General features: G+C 46.6%; 1 protein-coding gene across 6 annotated transcripts in view; it reads right to left on the bottom strand.

Annotated features, from left to right (window-relative positions):
* LOC146345317 (zinc finger protein 783-like) overlaps positions 1-20505 on the bottom strand; it is a 48280-nt gene extending 27775 nt beyond the window's left edge. The window contains exons 1-7 of one of the 6 annotated variants that reach the window (XM_084860047.1): positions 20198-20505; positions 15881-16309; positions 14956-15082; positions 8342-8455; positions 5177-5284; positions 4390-4503; positions 2774-2872 (exon numbers count right to left, since the gene is read on the bottom strand). In XM_084860047.1, the coding sequence (XP_084716173.1) occupies positions 2774-2872; positions 4390-4503; positions 5177-5284; positions 8342-8455; positions 14956-15082; positions 15881-16303 (985 nt within the window). In that variant the 5' untranslated portion in view covers positions 16304-16309; positions 20198-20505. The other 5 variants (XM_084860048.1, XM_084860046.1, XM_084860049.1 and 2 more) reach the window with 5 other exon arrangements.
* Between the last annotated feature and the right edge of the window lie 1290 nt (positions 20506-21795).

Genomic DNA, 21795 nt, shown 5'->3' with positions numbered 1-21795 from the left:
CACAGTATGTTTAATGCACATTTCCATTCTCCAGGAACTCCAGTCCCCATCCAGACACTTTGATGCCAACCTCCACATTATACAACTTACTTGTATATTTACTCTCTGCAGAGGCACGCACCTCTCAAATCCATCCAGCAGACAATTATGACATTCAGACTTCCCCCCCAGTTCTTAAAACGTCAGCAGTTATTTCTTCCTCTGAGAGAAATGCTAAAGATGCATCATTTCATACCTTGACATTTCCTTTTACTGTGACAGAGATTATCAGGTTGTACCTGCCTCTGAATCAAAGCAAAACTCACAATCTGGCTTTTGCATCAGGATATTCGAGGTGCTGACAGCACCTTGCTCACTCCTTCAGTTATGATTAAACCAGGCTTGAGGTCAAATCTTGCTCTGCTGAAATTTTGAATTATGTCACTTATTAAAAGCCAGAGATGCATTCCTTAACACTGAAGAGGGAAGCACATTCACCACATTAAATACTGGTATTTGCATTGCCATCTATTGGGGTGGGAGAATAGCATACAGCTTTGCAGGAAAGAGCGGGCACAGTATGGGTGTTTATTATTACCCAATGCACCATGTTATACATATATGGCAAAGATCAACATCTTGACATTTTGGACAGTGGACCATTTCATCAAATATATTGCCATTCACAGTCAAGTCTTCACAAATAACTAATTGCAAAGAGCTCAGTTCCTCTGGTAGCCAATGGCATCTGCAAGATCATTTAGTAGCTTCTGGAAGGACCTTGTCACTCCATGCATTGTGTCTAACCTCTGATGAAATTCTGGTTATTTGGAATTGAACAAGTTGTGCAGGACATGCATTGGTGGTCTTGGTCTTATTCAATCTGCCAGACAGAAGATGATGGGATGTTGGTTCCATTGGGGAGTAGCTGCAGCTGCCATGCTCCCTAACTTTCATGGCACATCCCTTCTACAGGGTTTCAATTTTTTGCTCTAGCAGACCATGAAGAAGCATTACCCTGTTGGTCCTCTCTTTAACCAGAAAGACACTGCTTCTACTGCTCCTCTTTCATAGAATAGAATAGTAGGGTTGGAAGGGGCCTACAAGGCCATCGAGTAGAAGGCCTTTCCCGTTTGTAGAAGGCATCATACCACAAATCTGTTCTGTACCAACAATTAATAGATGAGAGCAAGGGCCCTATGAGGTTCCACTCCTTGGCAAAGTGTGGAAAAAACGGAAGTTATTTGAGGCAAACCAGGATACAAAAAAGTGACAAGTATCCGAGTAAGATCTGCATAAACAGCCAGGACCATAATTTACTGTCCATGGTACAAAAGGGACAAGATGCCTTTAAAATTGAATAGTGGCTTTTCTCTTCAGCTGTGAAAGCAAGTTTTGCATGTTTCTCCCCTGCATGTGCATACTATTTCACTGAATCCTGGCCACAGTCAGTTATTTTCACCAGGAACTAATTCTGGGGTTGACTGCGATGCTTTTAACTAATATAAGTGATCACACAGTTTGCCAGTTAGGTTATCTTTTCCAAGAACACTTGAAGCTCACTTGGTTCAACCATTTTTTAGATTCCACTACTATACCAGGTGGGCATTTGGAGTGTGCAGTTCTAATATATTCAAAACTATTAGAACTTTGAAGCAGGACCACTATTCGATCTATACTTCTCTTATAAAATCTTACCCAATTTTGAGCAGGAATTTAACTTGCTAAATAGCGAACACAAACATATTATTCGGCAGCAATAATTTCAAAATAGCTTTGGAGTTATGTGAGTTCAAGGCAAGGTTGTAAGGTACACAGTTAAGAGATGCCTGAAAGTCTCCGTACACTGTAACAACTCGACAGCATGGTGCCCTCCAAACACTTTGGACCCTAGCACCCATAAGCCCTGGGCAACACGGCCAATAGTCAGCGATTAAGGGGGCTCTAGCCCAAAACACCTAGACAGCACCAGGTTCCCTACAACTGCACTACTCTAAGAACAATTAATTATATCTGAACACCCTCTAAATTCAGCATATATAATTAAGATTCAGAACTCTAGATGACTAACTTTCATCCAGCTCCCTACGAACTTTAAATTCCATTTTTCCATCGTCTTCCTTTCTATTATGAAGCTCATGTATGGTCATTATCCAAATTAGTTACCCGTTCATTTCTAAAATGCTGTTCAGGCATCCCAAACACTAAACAGTCATTAAGATCTCTGTCCATCAAGTACAATTTCAGTCTACTTGCATTTGTAATGAACATGTGTGACTTCAAGTTTGATCCCCCGCTTTTCATTTCACTTACGGATATTTCTTATGCTGCATTTTAAAGATGCAGGAAAAAGAGTATACAGTACCATTCAAAATGTTAATGTGAGAAGCAGCCCATGGGGCTGCTGGACAAGCACCAAGATGAAACTCTAGTACCCTTAAGCAGGGAGAAGATATCGTAAGGGGTTAATATGTGGACAATTCTACTTAAGGATGAGGACTAATTACCTTTCAACCCTATAATTCTGCAAGTTGTTGCTCGTAGTCGCAGATCCTTACCCACCACAATTCTGCCCCCCAACATGCCTGCTCAGGAATTTAGATTTCCCACTCAGACTATGGGACAGGTAATGGTGAGATAAAACACTGCAGTTAGTACTGTGGAAGAACAGCACCCAGTGACTGGACCAGGAAGTTTGCCACCACAAAGCTCTTTGGAGGAACTACAGTACCATCCAGAGGGACATTTAACAACAACACTCACAGGATCCAAAAGTCTTCATTCTGCTACTTACCAGTACTGGGGCCTTCACCAAGGAACAATGGCTCCGGCACACACGGGGCCTCCTGAGGTCTGATGAGACGAGCTTCATCAACTGTGACAGTCTGATATTCTGTCCAGGAAGAAGAAAATTACACCAGGGCACTCCCATTCTCTCCCTTTCATAACATTCAAAGCACTGGCAAGGTTGTCACGACCACAGGGGTAAAAGAAGCCATTGTGGCTTCTCTGTGCGCGCCCCTTCTTTTCATAATTATCTGCATTGCAACACGGGTTGGTGTGCCATCTGAACATAGCACAGCAGGGGTGGCTTCATACCCATCCCACAGCCCCTACGATGGATTATTTTACCCCCCACGATTGTGAGAACCCAGTCACTGTCTTTCTAATGGAATCCTTGGGAATCAGTTTGGAATTGCAATAACCACAAAATGGCAGAGAAAAATCTGCGGTCCATTACAGTCTGGCAAGTACTTTTGGATGTCAAAAGCACCCAAATCTTTCCTGTTCCACAGTATTCACAATGTACACCGAGCAAAAAGATGTCTCCTAGCTAGGGGAAGAGGGCTAGCAACCATAAGAGCTGGAAACCCAACTGAGGAAGAACCTCTGTGGTGAAGCCAACAGAATGGGGTTGGGTAGTATAGAAGACAAGAGTTCAAATCACTGCAAGCCCATGGAAACCTTCTGGGTAGTTTTAACCAACTCTCTCTCTCTCCCTCTCACTCTCAGCCAAGCCTACTTCACAGAGATGGTGATGTAACCGGAGCCCGTTGGACATGGTTGACAACCATAACGTTATTTACTGTTATTGTAACAGCAATACACTTGGCTTCTGAGGGATCAGAACTACAAGGGAGCAGGCCTTAAAATGAAGACATAACCAATGACCTATCAGGAAGGAACAAGAACTGTAGAAAAGCTATCTTTGGGAACAAGCTTTCAAGTTAATTTCTAGGGAATCCAAAGCAATGTAATATTGCCCCTATTACTCCTTGGTTCCCAATTTCTGCTTCCCTTGGGAGAGAGATGAGAGGTATTGGGAAGTTTATGGCATAGTGGCAGCTAGGCTGTATTGCACAATACACTAGTCTTACTGTAGATACAGCAGAATGGGAAAGGGCGTCAGTTGGGATGGTCCGAAGCCTCCCTCTACTACAACCAGCACTCCCTAAATCCACTCTTTTCCCGAGCTGGTTTTCACCAATATTTTGACATGGTGAGCTGCCCCATCCACATCGCAGCGCCATTTCCCCATAGTTTTCAGAATGGGTTCCCACATAGCTATATTTGATATTTTCCACATGCTGGAGAACTTGAGTGTAATGGGTTTGTAAGATGGGGTAAAATACAATTTCTTACAAAGTGGGACCACTTTCTAAAGCAAGTTTCGCCCTGCAAAAATAAACAAACAAACAATGGGAAAATGGTGCTTGGCCAGAGATGTCCAAAAATTAGGACATCAAGCCCGAACAGCTTAATTGCAACAATCAAATTATTAGAGTTGTCTGAACAAATTAATTGCTTCTTTACATCCCACCTATATGAGATTTGCCCATTACATGCATTTCTATAAGGCCAAGCATAATATTGGACATGATTCCAAGATAGGTCAAATACAGGACACACCCAGGTGAGAATTATGGCAGATCTCCTGTTTGTGGGAATCCCCAGGATCAAAGTGCGCCTCTTCCACTTCCTCTTTAATCCGGGAGGGCGTATCCATCGCATCAACGGGAGAACCTGTGCACGGGAGAGAGGGTGGCATGGGGTGCTGTTCTTCCCTGACATGGAGAATTCTCATGTGCCCTGGGGGTAGGAGGCAGGCCTGCATGGTGTGGCCAGAGGAGGGCAGGCAGACAGAAGCAGGAGTACTTAGCAGGTAGGGAAGCTAAATGGGAAGAGGGCGCAAGAAATAAGAAACAGGGAGCCCAGATGCAGCGTGGATGAAGAAAATGGTTGAAGGCTAAGAAGTATAGAAAAGAGGGAAGGATGAATAGAGTTAGAGGAAGAAACATTAGTGAAACAAAGAACAGTGGGAAAAGGCATTCTGAATTCCACCAAAACCCATAATGCATGTCACCTAAGAGAGCACGGGAAGGTATTGGGGGGGGGGGGGCGTTGATGAGGGAGATAAACTTATGAAGTTGGGTCCCACAAAAGAAATACACCTCCTGCCTCCCCAGCTGTCACAAAAAGACTGACAGAAGGAAAACCACAAGGCACCCTAAATAATAATATCAGAGAATCCTTACTGGGTAAGCAGCAGTCTCATATTCCTGCTTTTTGATAACCCAACAATTTCACACAAGGTAAGCATTTTGGAAGCGGAAGACATGTCCCTCATGTCAGGGGCATGCTTTCTTTCTTGTGAGCCAAACAGCTGAGAAGCAACCACTGTCCATTCAGTACTCACCCATGTAAGAGCCATCGCTCATCTCAGGGGGCTTAGCAGCCCCACCCTGTGGTTCTCCCACTTCTTGTTTAAGCCACAAAGACACATCCACTGGAGCAGCAGGGGACCCTGAATGGAGAAGAGAAAAGGCTGCTGTGCATTGCTGGCCAAACTAAGTACCATTCACACACAGCAACCTGCTGGTCACAACCCTGAGGCTTAAACATTTACTACTAGCTCATTACATAATCAAGACTTTCTAATCCTTTTCCTAACATGGCTTCCATGTAAGCAGCAATCCCTGCACCCCAATTCAGACTATGTGACAGTCTGAGAATGCCCAGGTTTTCAGGGCTGCCCAAGCAGCCCTAAACACTGAAGATGATTTGGAGGAAGAACCTGGCTTTCCAAACTGGATACAAGACTTTTTCCTCCCGTCAGGAGAGAGTGCAATTAAAAAGATAGCACCCAGCCCAGGACCAAGGAGGACAAAAGGGATTACACATAGGAACATAGCAAGCTGCCTTATACCGAGTCAGACCCTTGGTCCACCTAGCCCAGTACTGTCAACACTGACCAGCAGCAGTGCTCCAGGTTTCTGGCAGGGGTTTTTCCAACCCTACCTGGAGATGCCAGGGATCAAACCTGGGACCTTTTGCATGCAAAGCATGTGTGCTCTACCACTGAGCTACGGCTCTGGTACAAACACTGCTGCAAAGACAAAGTGACAATGCTGTGGACATATAAGGCTACTTCCTCCAAAACAGAGAAGAACCTTCATATCAGAAAAATAGATATTTTGCAAAGTGTGAAGTACCAGAGGTATTCAGATCAGCCAACCACAGAGCAAACACTGCATTGGAGGAAGCATATTTTTCACAATGCAAACATCACTTCTGCTCCTGAACCCACCTCAATAAACAAACACCTTAACTTAGACAGTCGGAATTAATTAATTTTATTTTATTTATTAAATCTATTAATCGCCCATCTGGCCGGTCACCCAGCCACTCTGGGCAATGTACAAAATGTATAATAAAACAGTTTAAAACAATAAAATTCTACAGTAAAAACATCATATTTCTAAAAATACCCTAACCCACCCCAAATGCCTGCCTGAACAACCACGTTTTTAATGCACAACGGAAGCTCATTAAAGAAGAGTTCCCTAGGGAGGGAGTTCCACAGAGTGGGGGCCACCACAGAGAAGGCCCTCTCCCTCATCCCCACCAATCTAGCTGTCCTGGCTGATGGGACAGAGAAGGCCATCCGAGGCTGATCTTGTTAAGCGGCCTGTCTGGTGTTGCTGGAGGCACTCCTTAAGATAGGCTGGGCTGGAACCATATAGGGTTTTAAAGGTCAAAACCAACACCTTCAATTTGGCCTGGAAAATAACTGGTAACCAGTGCAACTCCTTCAGAACTGGAGTGACATGATCTCGCCGGCGGCTGCCTTTAATCAGGCAAGCCGCTGCATTCTGTACCAGCTGCAGCTTCCGAACCGTCTTCAAGGGTAACCCCACGTAGAGCGCATTACAGTAGTCTAAACGAGAGGAGACCAGGGCATGAGCTACCGATGGGAGCAGATGGTCGGGAAGGCAGGGGTGCAGCCGCCATATCAGATGGAGTTGATACAGTGCTGTCCGGCTCACAGCTGACACCTGAGCCTCCATGGACAGCTGGGAGTCCAAAATGACCCCCAGGCTGCGGATCTGGTCTTTCAAGGGCAGCTGTGCCCCATTCAACACCAGGTCAACATCCCCCAACCTCCTCTAGTCTCCCACCAAAAGTACCTCGGTCTTGTCAGGGTACAGCTTCAGCTTATTCCTCCCCATCCAGCCACTCACCGTCTCCAGACATTTGGACAGGGATTCTACAGCCAACCTTGGTGAAGATTTGAACGAGAGGTAGAGCTGCGTGTCATCCGCATATTGATGACACCGCACCCCAAACCTCCTGATGATAGCCCCCAGCGGCTTCACATAGATGTTAAATAGCATCAGGGAGAGGATGGAACCCTGTGGCACCCCACAAGTGAGTGGCCACGGGTCCGAAACCTCCTCTCCCAGTGCTATCCTCTGGTACCTGCTGGAGAGGAAGGACCGGAACCACCGCAATACGGTGTCTCCAATGCCCAACCCCTCCAGGCGGTCCAGGAGGATACCATGGTCAATGGTATCAAAAGCTGCTGAGAGGTCGAGGAGAACAAGGAAGGAGCATTCGCCCCTATCCAGAGCCCTCCTCATATCATCCACCAAGGCAACCAAGGCCGTTTCTGTCCCATACCCAGGCCTGAAGCCCAACTGAAATGGATCTAGATGATCGGCTTCTTCCAAGTATGCCTTCAACTGCATCACCACCACCTGCTCAATCATCTTGTCCAAAAATGGCAGATTCGAGACTGGACGAAAGTTGTTCAGAACTTGGGAGATCCAAGGAGGGCTTCTTTAAGAATGGTCTTATCACTGCCTCCTTGAGGGCTGATGACATCACTCCCTCCTCAAGGGAGGCGTTCACCACCACCCTGATCCCCTCACCCAGTCTCTCTCTGCAGCCCATAATGAGCCAAGATGGGCAAGGATCAAGTAAGCAGGTGGTCGACTTTACAGATGAAAGCACCTTGTCCACTTCATCAGGAGGAAGAAGCTGGAACCGATCCCACAAAACCGGTTTGCCACAGGCCACCTCTTGCTCACTAACTGTATCCACAGCGCATGGAATAACACCCCTAATCCGATCAATTTTATCTGCAAAGTGCCTTGCCAAGGCCTCACAGGAGGCCTTAGAATGCTCCAGCGTTCTTGTTTAAGCCACAAAGACACATCCACTGGAGCAACAGGGGACCCTGAAAGGAAAAGAGAAAAGGTTGCTGTATGGAATTAACATAGGGGAAGGTCATTGTGATGCACTAAAATAACCTCTGGATGGATGTGAGCAAGGTACGAGCCATGTGCCTCCAACCCAGATGTCCCTGTATCAGTCTGCAAGCTCCTTGCAAGTAATATTCAAGTAATATTCAAATGCTGCCAACACGGCTAGTTAAAAAGGTCATAGCAAATAGTCTCTTCCTTAGCTTTTCTCCCATACTGTTCTCCCTTCACTCCTAGATTGAGAGTAACATCCCTGTTATGGGAAGACGGCAAAATGATTAAAGAAAGGTCTTAGCTCTGGAGGTCTGCTAATGTACCTGTGTCAAGGTGTACAGGGACACTGCTCCCTTCCAAGTCCCCAAGCGCCTTCTCACACAGTTCTTGCCCTTGCTCAATCTGGGTCAGGATCTCAGGCTTGGCAATGACATAGTCTGTTCAATTGATGGATGAAAAAAGATGAGGTAATTAGTGCAATTCATAATTACATAACTACAGAGCAGATCATTATGGAGAGGTGCATGCCCACATTTTTTAATTAATAAAGCTGACAGTAATGTGAAGAAGGAAGAGGCCAACACTCCACTGTGTGGACACCGCAGAAACTCCCTTGCTCCAGCAACAGCACAAGGTGAGGCCAAACAAATAATATACAAAGAGCTGCCTTATCCTGAGGCAGACCGCTGATCCATCTAGCCCAATATTATCTGTTCTGGCAGGAAAAAGCTCTCCAAATTCTCAGGTAGGAAATTTTCCCAACCTTGCTACTAGAGATCTATTTGTTTTTAAAACTGTGAAATCCAACTGGAACCCTCAAAATGCAAACACGCAGCCTACTGCTAAGCTGTACTTTTCATTCTTCTAATGAACGTCAAACATCAAACAGCTCCCATGATCTTAAGGAAGTATGACTGTTTCAAGATGCAATAACCAGACAAACTATGGCTGCTCCCCAATAGCCATCCTGTAGAATCACAGAATAGTAGGGTTGGAAGGGGCCTACAAGACCATCGAGTCCAACCCCCTGCTCAATGCAGGAATCCAAGTCACAGCATCCCCGACAGATGGCTGTCCAGCCTCATCTTGAATGCCTCCAGTGTGGGAGAGCCCATCACCTCCCTAGGTAATTGGTTCCATTGTCGTATTGCTCTAACAATCAGGACGTTTTTCCTGATGTTCAGCCGGAATCTGGCTTCCTGTAACTTGAGCCCATTCTTCCGTGTCCTCCATTTTGGGATGATCAAGGAGAGATCCTGGCCTTCCTCTCTGTGACAACCTTTCAAGTACTTGAAGAGCGCTATCCTATCTCCCCTCAGTCTTCTCTTCTCAAGGCTAAACATGCCCAGTTCTTTCAATCTCTCCTCATATGGCTTTGTTTCCAGTCCCCTGATCATCTTTGTTGCCCTCCTCTGAACCCTCTCCAGTTTGTCTGCATCCTTCTTAAAGTGTGGTGCCCAGAACTGGACACAGTACTCCAGATGAGGCCTAACCAGTGCTGAGTAGAGGGGAACTAGTACTTCCCGGGATTTGGAAGCTATGCTTCTATTAATGCAGCCCAAAAGAGCATTTGCCTTTTTTGCAACCACATCACATTGTAGCCTCATATTCAGCTTGTGATCGACAACAATTCCAAGATCCTTCTTGCTTGTAGTGCTGTTGAGTCGCTTCTCCCCCATCTTGTAACTGTACATTTGGCTTCTTTTTCCTAAGTGCAGAACTTGGCATTTATCCCTATTAAATTTCATTGTGTTATTTTCTGCCCAGCGCACCAGTCTATCAAGATCACTTTGTATTTTGTTTCTATCTTCCAAAGTATTAGCTATCCCATCCAATTTTGTATCATCTGCAAATCTGATCAGCATTCCCTCCTGTCAGGGTTGCCTCTGAGCATATAGAGTGTCAGAGCAGTTCAGATTCTGAGGAAGAGGTGCAACACGTGGGGGAGGAACTTTCCCAGGCTTCAGAGGCACAGCTGGACAGAGAGGCCCTCCCTTCACACATCCCTATGAGTGATAGCAAACAGGGGGAGGCAAGGGAAGGACAACCTGAACTCTTAGACGCAAGGCGCAGATGCAGACACAAGCAGGAAATCGCAGGGGCTGAGCTTAGGTGCTCTGCCCAATTGGCTCGGCGTCAACAGCTGAGCCTAGAGGTGTCACAGGAGAGGGGGAGATCTTCCCCTCCCATGCCTTAAGTTAAGAGAGATTGCAGCCTTTTTCCCAAACAGAGACCAACTTTCGTAACTCCCCTTTGAACTCCTTGAAGGCTTTTCCTTTGTAGTCTGTGACAGGAGCTCAGGGATAGTAATTTCAGGGATTTCAGGGATAGTAATGGCATTGAGGGCTCGGTAGTCATGGACAGGAGCTCAGTCCTGTCCATGACTACCGAGCCCTCAATGCCATTACTATCCGTGAAATATACCCGCTCCCCCAATCCCTGAGATGCTCGAGCGCCTGGGGCAAGCCAAGATTTTCACCAAATTGGACCTCCGTGGCACCTATAATCTGATTCGCGTCCGGGAGGGGGATGAGTGGAAGACCTGTTTCAGAAGCAGTACAGGTCGTACGAATACTTAGTCATGTCTTTCAGCCTGGCCTCTGCTCCAGCTACTTTTTCGTGTTTTATTTATGCCATCTTCCGGGACTATTTGGACACTTTTCTCATCATTTATCTGGATGATTTGCTTATATTTCCTTCAAGCTGGAGAAATGTGCGTTTGACTTGACATCCTTGGACTATCTCGGTTACATTATTTCAGCGGATGGCATCAAGATGGATCCTGCAAAAGTCCAAGCCATCCACTCCTGGAAGGCTCCATCCACAAAGAAGGACTTACAACGTTTCCTGGGTTTTGCCAATTTCTACAGAAAGTTCCTGCCCGGCTATGCAAGACTGACAACTCCTCTCACGAACCTCCTTAAAGGCACGAAATCTCCCTTTCACTGGACTGCCTCCGCCCAACAGTCTTTTGAAGAGCTGAAAAAGCTTTTTAGCTCTGAGCCAATCCTTTTACACCTTGACCTGTGGAAGCCTTTTGTAGTGCAAACAGACGCCTCTGACTTGCAGAGGGGGCCATGCTCTACCAGCCAGGTCCAGCAGGAGGTGAGTTGCAGCCTTGTGCTTACCACTCCAGGAAATTAAACGTGTCCAAGTGGAATTATACCATCTGGGAGAAGGAACTATTAGCTATTAAGTCCGCCTTAGAGACGTGGCATCATCTTCTGGAAGGGGCATAGCATTCAGTCGAAGTAAGAACTGACCATCATAACCTGGAACATCTCCAAACAGCCTGAGCCTTAAACCAGTGGCAGATTAGGTGGTCTTTATTTTTTCCCCGATTTAACCTATAGATCCGCCACATGAGAGCCGACAATCAACAGGCAGATGCACTCTCTCATAAGCCGGACCTACAGCCAGAGGGTGAGGAGAGACCCTCCTCTGCTCTGATTCTCCCTTCCCCCACAAAGTCTGGCAGCTGCTGTGGAACCTCACTCTTCGGTAGAGCTCCTTCGCACTGAACAACCTCAGGATCCTTTTGTCCACGAGAAGGTGGCGGAATTAGGTCTAGCCACTGCCATCTGCAAGTCAACCCCCTTCTCCTTGCAGGGAGGACTGCTTTACCACTCACGCTGGGCTTATGTGCCTTCCAAACCTCTCTGCGAGAGAGTTCTCCATCAGTGCCACAACTCCCCTACCGCTGGGCATTTTGGCTTCGCCAAGACCCTACACGGAGTTATGCTGGATTTTTGGTGGCCCCAAGTGTCGGGACGTCAAGACCTATGTTGCCTCCTGCACTACCTGTCAGCGTGCGAAAGACCCCTCGGGCAGACCTGTTGATAACATCCTGTTGGTAACATCCTGGACTCGCGCATTTCCCAAGGGCGCCTGCAATACTCAGTGGAATGGAAAGGGGTATGGCCCAGATGAATGTTCCAGGGAACCAGCTGAGCATGTGCATGCCCCTTTGCTGCTGAGACACTTCCACCGACAATACCCCCACAAGCCCGGACCCCGGGGGGGGAGCAAGAGGGGGGGCCTCATGGGAGCGGGGCTGATGTCAGGGTTGCCTCTGAGCATATAGAGTGTCAGAGCAGTTCAGATTCTGAGGAAGAGCTGCAACACATGGGGGAAGAACTTTCCCAGGCTTCAGAGGCACAGCTGGACGGAGAGGCCCTCCCTTCACACATCCCTGTGACAGCGAACAGAGGGAGGTGAGGGAAGGACAACCTGAACTCCGAAAACGCAAGGTGCAGACACAGGCACAAGCAGGAAATCGCAGGGGCTGAGCTTAGGTGTTCTGCCCGATTGGCTCGGCGTCAACAGCTGAGCCTAGAGGTGTCACAGGAGAGGGGGAGATCTTCCCCTCCCACGCCTTAAGTTAAGAGAGATTGCAGCCTTTTTCCCAAACAGAGACCAACTTTCGTAACTCCCCTTTGAACTCCTTGAAGGCTTTTCCTTTGTAGTCTGTGAGTTTCTGGCAATTTGCATCTGTATGACTCATTAAAGGTAAAGGTGTCCCCAACCAGTCGTGTCCGACTCTAGGGTGCGGTGCTCATCCCCGTTTCTAAGCCCAAGAGCCAGCGCTGTCCGAAGACGCTTCCGTGGTCATGTGGCCGGCATGGCTGAACACCGAGGTGCACAGAACGCTGTTACCTTTCCCGCCAAGGCGGTACCTATTTATCTACTTGCAATTTCTTGCTTTCGAACTGCTAGGATGGCAGAAGCTGGGACTGAAGACGGGAGCTCACTCCATCACGCAGCACTCGGGACTCGAACTGCTGTCCCGCCAACCTTCCATTCTGCAGTTCAGCGTCTTAACTACTAAGCCACCGCGGCCTGCATGCCTCATTAGGGTAATGGAATTAAAGTCTTGGAAATGCAGCCTCTTGTCTGAGTGTTGATTTGGCTATTGGAGTTCTCAGCAGGGCAAAAGGGAATCCTGACACCTGCACCTCCTCATCCAAGTCATTCATAAAAATGTTGAAGAGCACTGGGCCCAGGACTGAGCCCTGCGGTACCCCACTCGTTACCTCTCCCCAGTTTGAGAAGATCCCATTGATAAGCACTCTTGGAGTCCGATTCTGTAGCCAACTGTGGATCCACCTGAATGCTGTTTCATCTAGCCCACTTTGAGCTAGTTTGCTCATAAGGATACCATGGGGCACTTTGTTGAAAGCTTTGCTGAAGTCGAGGTATATTATGTCCACAGCGTTCCCACAGTCCACAAGGGAGGTGACCTGATCAAAACATGAGATCGGATTCATCTGGCAGGACTTGTTCTTCACAAATCCATGTTGGCTTCGAGTAATCACTGCATTGTTTTCAAGGTGCTTCCAGATGGATTGCTTTATCATCTGCTCCAGAGTTTTCCCAGGGATTGATGTCAGACTGACTGGTCTGTAGTTCCCAGGTTCCTCTTTTTTACCCTTTTTGAAGATAGGGTCCACACTAGCCCTCCCCCAGTCATCTGGCACTCCACCCGTCCCCCATGATCTCTCAAAGAGAATAGACAGTGGTTCTGAGAGTTCTTCTGCCAGTTCCTTTATTACTCTAGGATTCAGTTCATCTGGCCCTGGAGATTTGAACCCATTCAAAGTAATTAGGTGTTCCTTGACCATATGCCTATCAATCTCAAGCTGCAATCCTGCTCCTTCAGCCTGTGCTTCGCCTTTGCCAGTGGGATCATAGACCCTCTTTTGGGAGAAGAATGAGCCAAAGTAGGAATGGAGCACTTCAGTCTTTTCTTTGTCAGCTGTTATCATTTTGCCATCCTTCTTTAATAGCTGAACCACCATTTCTTTCCTCTGTCTGCTACTATGCACGTAGCTGAAGAAAGCCTTTTTGTTGCTTTTAGCATCCCTCGCTAACCCCAGCTCATTCTCAGCTTTAGCCTTCCTGATGCCACCCCTGCAATTCTGTGCTACTTGTCTGTACTCTTCCATTGTTGCTTGGCCTTCCTTCCACTTCTTATATGTGTACTTCTTTGTTTTCAGGTCATCTCTAAATTTTTTGTGAAGCCACATTGGCTTCTTCTGTTGTCTTCCACCTTTTCTTCTCGTTGGAATTGTTTGTAATTGTGCCTTGACAATTTCCTTTTTTAAAAGCTCCCACCCATCTTGGAACTCCTTTTCTCGTTAAGAGTCGCTTGCCATGGGACCTTACTGATCATTGTTCTGAGTTTATTAAAATGAGCTTTCCTAAAATCCAAGGTACAGGTTTGGCTACATTTGGCTTTTGCTTCCCTTAGAACCAAGAACTCCAGTACAACATGGTCACTTTCCCCCAGAGTTCCTGTAACTGCTACTTTATCCACTAAGTCATCTCTGTTGGTTAGGATCAAGTCAAGGATAGCCAATCCTCTAGTTCCTTCCTCTACTTTCTGTAGGAGGAAGTTATCCGCCACACAAGTCAGGAATTTCCTGGAGGGGCCATGTTCTGCAGAATTTGTCTCCCAACAAATATTGGGAAAATTGAAGTCCCCCATTACTACTATGTCATGCTTCCATGAAATATTGGCTTTTTGCTTTTCAAGTTTCATCCTCGTCTTCTCCTTGATTGGGTGGCCAGTAGTAGACTCCAACCACCATGTTCCTTTTATTCTTTGCTCCATTTATTTTAACCCAGAACCGGACATTGATTTTGGCTTCCTAAGAAGCTTTCTTTCCCCAGCCCCCACGTAACTGTATGGGGCCCTGGGGCGGGGAGGGGGAGGAATGGACCTGTGGCCAAATGGTAGGTTCTCTGAGCAGGCAGAAGGCAAATGCTCTTATTTATTTTATTTTAAAATACATTTATACTGTAGGTCATCAAAAGCGGATTCTCTTATCAACTCAAATCACACTAGCTTTCAAGAGGCAGACATACTGATCGGCCAATGAAAAGAACTTTCAGTCTACCACCAATTACAGATAATTTAAGACTGCACAAATCTCACCCAGCGAGACCAGCATCTCGTAGTTGCTTTTCATGACTGTCTTGTACAGCTCTTTCTGCAACTCATCAAGGTTCCCCCATTCCTGTTCATTGAAATGGACTGAGAGGTCATCAAAGGTTACTGGAACCTGGAAAAACAGCAAGCGTTACAGGCTCATCACCTTCTTGTCTCCCAAATCCAGTCTGCTCAACTGGAAGTCGAAAAATACTACCAAGCAGTGTTGGGGAAATTATCTTCTATAGAAAAGGAGGCAGCATTTTGTCTGAAGCAGACAAAAATATTCTGTTTTCAGGCTACTCCTTTTGACCACTTAGATAAAGAGATTTATTTTCAAAGGCTCTCAGCATCTTGCGATCCCCATTAAAAACAGTAGAAACTGTCAAAACTCCTAAACCTTTTAAAACTATGTTAACTGTTCAAGCATCGAGATTTGGAGAGTATCCAGATGGCAGCTGCCTGTTTAGTGCTGTAGCATATAGCTGTGTCCTGGGGAACAACAAGTACCATTCTTCTGGCAACTTCATAGCAAGCACAACACGACAACCTGACATCTTGGAAAGGAACAAGGATTTTGGCACTGCTACTGCTGCCCTGTGAATCACAAACCCTGCTTTCAGCAGAATATTCAGCATGCCAATGGTCTCCTAAAAACCACTGCTTTCACTGCATTTCTGATCTTTGTGACTGCAAGATTATTTAAAAGGTGAAGGCACCACCTGCTAAATGTCTGAGATGGGGCAGAGAGGGAGAGAGATCGGAACAGGCTTTTAATGGCAACAGAGGTGGGTTTTCCCCATTTAAAACAATTCCCAGTCCTTCCTGACAGTCCCAATAAACTTGCCTGCAACTACAGTACCTTGAGTAATTTGTAAATTTACACATAGTAAAATGGAAGAATGTGGCTAGCAGAATGTATATTTTGTACTTGCAGTAAACCAGCATTCCCGACCTTGGGTGTTTCTCCCTTAGCACCAGGGGGGAACCTCAGGATCCAGAAGTTCCGATTCCTCAGAAGATTCTCCACATTCTCCAGCCTCCTCTGCAGCTGTCCATACTCCTCCATCAAGGTCCCCAATGCAGCCCATTTGCTCTCCATCTGGTTTTCCACTTCTGTTGTGGCCTTCTGACAGCCCACCAGTTTCTTCTCTGCTGACCCCATCCTCCCCTCCAGGCGTAGCAAACGCATGGTGTGAGTATCTACTGTCTTGTCCATGGCCTGGATTGCTGCCACAGCCGCCCACATAGAAGTCTCTGACGTTTGCACCTGCATCTCTCGTGTAGCTGCCTGCTTGGGGCTCACAAGAGGATGGAAAGGGAAGGAAGACCTCGACTTCGCATCACACTCCATAGCCTCCTTTACAAAGACAGAAATCCAAAGTCAGCTGTCATCTTGCATTTCATGTGACATTTGCCGCATGCAGAAAGATTCCCCCCTTCCTCCTACAACTGCTTAATTATCTTTCCTCTAAAATGTCAGAGGCATCAACATCTTTTGATTAGGCAGCAGCACAGGTGAAATGGGTGCAGAAATGCTGCAATTTAATTGGTAATTTGCAAGTAGTGAACCAGTACAGTGAATAATTCAGAGACAGGCAACTGAGATAGGAAACTGCCAGCCAGGGGGATCAAGCTGGCTCCCAGCTATCCTCCCCACAACTTTATTATGTACCTTAGCTATCATGAGACAGAGACAAAAGGCAATTTATCCATCATCTCCCCAACTTCTCGCATACTATATAAAAGCCTGAAATTATCAGTAAACACTCCATGCATCTGATGAAGTGGACTATAGTTCATGAAAGCTTATGGCAAAATACATTTGTTAGTCTTTAAATTACCATCGGGTACTTTTTATCTTTGTTGTTTACTCAATACAAGTAAAATAATAATGCTAAATTAAATCATTCTCTTGGGTGTCAAAAAATGTACCAGTCTAAATGACCCTGGGCAATTATGCTAATTTGCAACAGAAAATTTTCCAATTCAAAAATTTCCTTAAAACCCACATCACTTCCTGGGCATCAGTTTGTGCAGGAACGAGTCATTGGATGGAACCAAGGTTGCTGGTCTTTCAGTTCAAAATATGGCTCCTGTTAGAAATAGTTATATCTACAGTACCATCACAACACTTTTTTTTTTTTTCAGACATGCTAACATTAACAAGTTTGGTTAAAAACTGGAAATCCCTCAAAAAAGCAAACCAAACAGGGTCCTGCTTCCAAGATCACTGAAGAAAGTTCCTGCCCAGCCAGCCTCAACCTGCATCAAGAAAGGAACTGCAACTTGCTTATGCTGTTTTGTTGTCTGTCAATACCAGAGCAATCACCTGCCAAATGTGACTATGGCAAGAGTATCTAATATGTGGACACAGATTACTAGATGGAATTAACTGTCCTCCATATGTAGACCCAAACTTACATTGGAAAATCTTCGAACGGGCAAGTCTACATACAACAGGAATATTAGGGAGCTACGTTCATGTGTTAGCTGCAATTGTAAATGTTGATCGTTGAATAAATTAATTAAATGAGACGTTTAACTGAAATTATTCATAGTTTGCTGAGTGTGTTAATGGAAACTGGCCTGCATAGCTCTCAATTGAAGTTTATTTTCCCTGTCAGCCTATCACAAGACAAATGTGATTGGGATCCCCAACAATGACCTCTACAACTAACAACCAGCTGCTTCATCTACACCCCCTAGTTTTTCAAGATAACACAAATGAAGAACAGTATCAGATGAAGAATTTAAGGACGGCTCACCCCATTCCATTCCGGGAAGTTGCTATCCCTACCATGCAAAACTTATAGCTCAAATAATCTGACATATTAACCAAACTTTGGAACCAAGAAGCATATCAGGAACACCTACCAAAGTAATTTTATGAGTGGAATATCTCAGGTAAATATAGTTGACTAACTGAAAGTAACCACCTTTCCCAAATCTGAAGTGTGGGTACAATGTTTTTTAAATCTCCCAAAATATATATGTCTGAGCATAAAGAGACCATGCTATCAAAAACAGTCTTAAGGGTTAGCTGACCCATCCCAGCCCCTACATACAATCCCATTTTTGCCTGGCTACAAGAAAAATCAGAGCAGAGTTCAGTTTAGGAATAGAACCACACTTTACATTTATTATGTTTCTATTGCTTATTTTACTACCTTTTGTCTAAAGTTTTATAATGTATATGCTTTGTCACTTTGTATTTTAACTTTTAAAATGCTATGACTTCTGAGCACAATTCAGCTACTACCCCCCAAAATGTACAAAACCTGAAAAGAATGTTTGTAAGTATGCAAGAATGTCAAAATGTAGAAATGCAAAAGCACTTACACTATCACCATGCTTATATACCTCTCCCTACTGTATCCTGCACAAACTGTAGATTCCCCACTCCACCACTCCACAGTACACACACTGAGGTTGCTGTTTCTGGTGGGGCTCTCCCACAGACCTAGTTCTCACTGAGTTTAGTTCAACCTGTGTCTGGATAGCATTTTTTAAATTAAAGATCTATACTGCACAATAGCCAAAACTCTCCGGGTGGTTCACAAAAATTAAAACTCTAAAATTAGTACCACTTCAGATGACAGGTAGGGGCTCAAATGATGGGATGCTCCTCCATACCACAAAATTCCCTGTATGTAGAAACTCCACACATCAGGAAGAAGACTAGGTTGTAACCCTTCTCCCCAACACGCTAGTTTTCTAGCCATATCCCATGGGGGCACCTGGTTGGCCACTGTGGAACAGAATACTGGACTTCTAGTATTTGCTGTAATCCAGCACGGCTCTTTTTATGTTCTTATATGCAGGAAATTTTGTTACTTATATTGTTTTTTATGGGGCATGATCCTGTCATGGGACATCCCCGCCCCGCTCTCCAAAGTAGGGGAGCCCAGAGAGTCAGGTTGAAACATACACACACACAGCCCTGAGCAAAAGGGGGGGGGGGAGTTTAACTGAAGCTTTTCTTTTCTTTCATCACTTAGGCTGCCGAGAGTCATAGAATCATAGAATAGTAGGGTTGGAAGGGGCCTACAAGGCCATCGAATCCAGCCCCCTGCTCAATGCAGGAATCCAAGTCAGAGCATCCCTGACAGATGGCTGTCCAGCCTCGTCTTGAATGCCTCCAGTGTGGGAGAGCCCAGCACCTCTCTAGGTAATTGGTTCCATTGTCGTCTTGCTTTAACAGTCAGGAAGATTTTCCTGATGATCAGCCGGAATCTGGTTCCTGCAACTTGAGCCCATTCTTCCGTGTCCTGCACTCTGGGATGATCAAGAAGAGATCCTGGCCTTCCTCTCTGTGACAACCTTTCAAGTACTTGAAGAGTGCTATCCTATCTCCCCTCAGTCTTCTCCTCTCAAGGCCAAACATGCCCAGTTCTTTCAGTCTCTCCTCACAGGGCTTTGTTTCCAGTCCCCTGATCATCTTGTTGCCCTCCTCTGAACCCTCTCCAGCTTGTCTGCATCTTTCTTAAAGTGTGGTGCCCAGAACTGGACACAGTACTCCAGTTGAGGCCTAACCAGTGCTGGGTAGAGGGAAACCAGCACTTCCTGGGATCTGGAAGCTATGCTTCTATGAATGCAGCCCAAAAGAGCATTTGCCATTTTTGCAGCCACATCACAATGTTGGCTCATATTCAGCTTGTGATCGACAACAATTCCAAGATCCTTCTCACTTGAGTCGTAAGAAGGCTCCCCGCCCCCGCCGGGACAATTTAGAGACAGCAGGGAAGCCACCCCCCACCCCACCCCGTTTGGCCATTTTGTTCTGTTTTGCCTTGCGAGAGGCGAAAGCACCTGTAGGGCGGCGGCCTTGGGGCTGCTAAGGGGAAGGCAGTAGGCAAGGGAGGAAGCGGGAGGGCCCGGCAGCCCTTCCCAGGAGGCCATGGAGGGGCCCGGGGGGAGGCAGAGCAGCCTGCCGTTGCCTGAGGTGAGAAGGGGAGCGGCCCTGCGGCTTCCCAGCACTGCCCTGAGGGCCGAGCGGCTTCTGGGGCGGAGGGAGACGCTTCCCTCCTTCGCCTCCCGCGCCGCAGAGAGCTCTGGGGGGAAAACGGCTCTCCCTCCGGCGCAGCCCCGTCCTCCAAGACAGGCCGCCTCCCGCACAGGCTCCGTGACGGCCCCCACCCACCTGGACCGGCGCTCCCCCCAGCCACGGCCAACGCTCCGCAGAGACCGGACGCCGCGGACGCGCTCCGGCAGGCTGAGGGACGGCGGCCCAAGCGCGCACGCGCACCAGGTGGGTGGCGGTGGGGCGGGCGGACCGCGACTGTGATTCCGGCAGAGGCAGCCTCCTTCGCGGCCTGTGGCCCGAGCACCGCAGCGCCACCTGCAGGCGGGAGGAGCGGACGGCCCCTCCTGCTCGCAAGTCTCGTTTTGGCGGGAAAGCGCTGCCGGTGAAAGAAGCCCGCCTGTGGCACCCCGGATGTTTTGGACTACAACTCCCATCAGCCCTAGCCAGCACAGCCAATGGTGAAGGCCTTCTTAAATGAACAATGCAAAGAAATGGAGGAAAACAACAGAATGGGAAAGACTAGAGATCTCTTCAAGAAAATCGGAGATCTCAAGGGAACGTTTTGTGCAAAGACGGGCATGATCACGGACAAAGAAGGCAGGGACCTAACAGAAGCAGATGAGATTAAGAAGAGGTGGCAAGAATACACAGAAGAACTATACAGGAAAGATCTGAATGTCCCTGATAGCCATGATAGTGCGGTCACTGAACTGGAGCCGGACATCCTCGAGAGTGAAGTCAAGTGGGCCTTAGGAAGCATTAGTAACAACAAAGCTAGCGGAGATGACAGTATTCCAGCCGAGCTATTTAAAATCCTAAAAGGTGATGCTGTTAAAGTGCTGCATTCAATATGCCAACACATTTGGAACACTCAACAATGGCTGCAAGACTGGAAAAGGTCAGTTTACATCCCAATTCCAAAGAAGGGCAACGCCAAAGAGTGTTCAAACTACCGCACAATTGCGCTCATTTCACATGCCAGCAAGGTGATGCTCAAAATTCTGCAAGCCAGCCTTCAGCAGCATGTGAACCGAGAACTACCGGAAGTACAAGCTGGGGTTCGAAGAGGCAGAGGAACTAGGGATCAAATCGCCAACTTTCGCTGCATCATGGAGAAAACAAGAGAATTCCAGAAAAACGTCTATTTCTGCTTCATTGACTACGCTAAAGCCTTTGATTGTGTGGATCACAACAAACTGTGGCAAATTCTGAAAGAGATGGGAGTACCAGACCACCTTACCTGTCTCCTGAGAAACCTGTACGAGGGTCAAGAAGCAACAGTAAGAACCAGACATGGAACAACCGAGTGGTTCAAAATTGGGAAAGGAGTACGACAAGGCCGTATATTGTCACCCTGCTTATTTAACTTATATGCAGAGTACATCATGAGAAACGCTGAGTTGGATGAATCACAGGTCAGGATTAAGATTGCCGGGACAATGATCAACAACCTCAGATACGCAGACGATACCACCCTAATGGCAGAAAGCGAAGAGGATCTAAAGAGCCTCTTGTTGAGGGTGAAAGTGGGGAGTGCAAAAGCTGGTTTGAAACTAAACATTAAAAAACGAAGATCATGGCATCTGGCCCCATCACTTCCTGGCATATAGAAGGGGAAGAAATGGAAGCAATGACAGATTTTATTTTCTTGGGCTCCAAGATCACCGCAGACGGTGACTGTAGCCATGAAATTAAAAGACGCTTGCTCCTTGGGAGGAAAGCTATGGCAAACCTAGACAGCTTAGTAAGAAGCAGAGACATCACCTTGCTGACAAAGGTTCGTATAACCAAAGCTATGGTTTTCCCAGTAGTAATGTATG

This window comes from Heloderma suspectum, chromosome 5 (genome assembly GCF_057233095.1).
Source record: "Heloderma suspectum isolate Gila_16-S chromosome 5, 16-S_ref, whole genome shotgun sequence".
Taxonomy (NCBI): domain Eukaryota; kingdom Metazoa; phylum Chordata; class Lepidosauria; order Squamata; family Helodermatidae; genus Heloderma; species Heloderma suspectum.
Note: the sequence above shows the minus strand (reverse complement) of the source record. Positions and strands in the feature narration are given on the sequence as shown.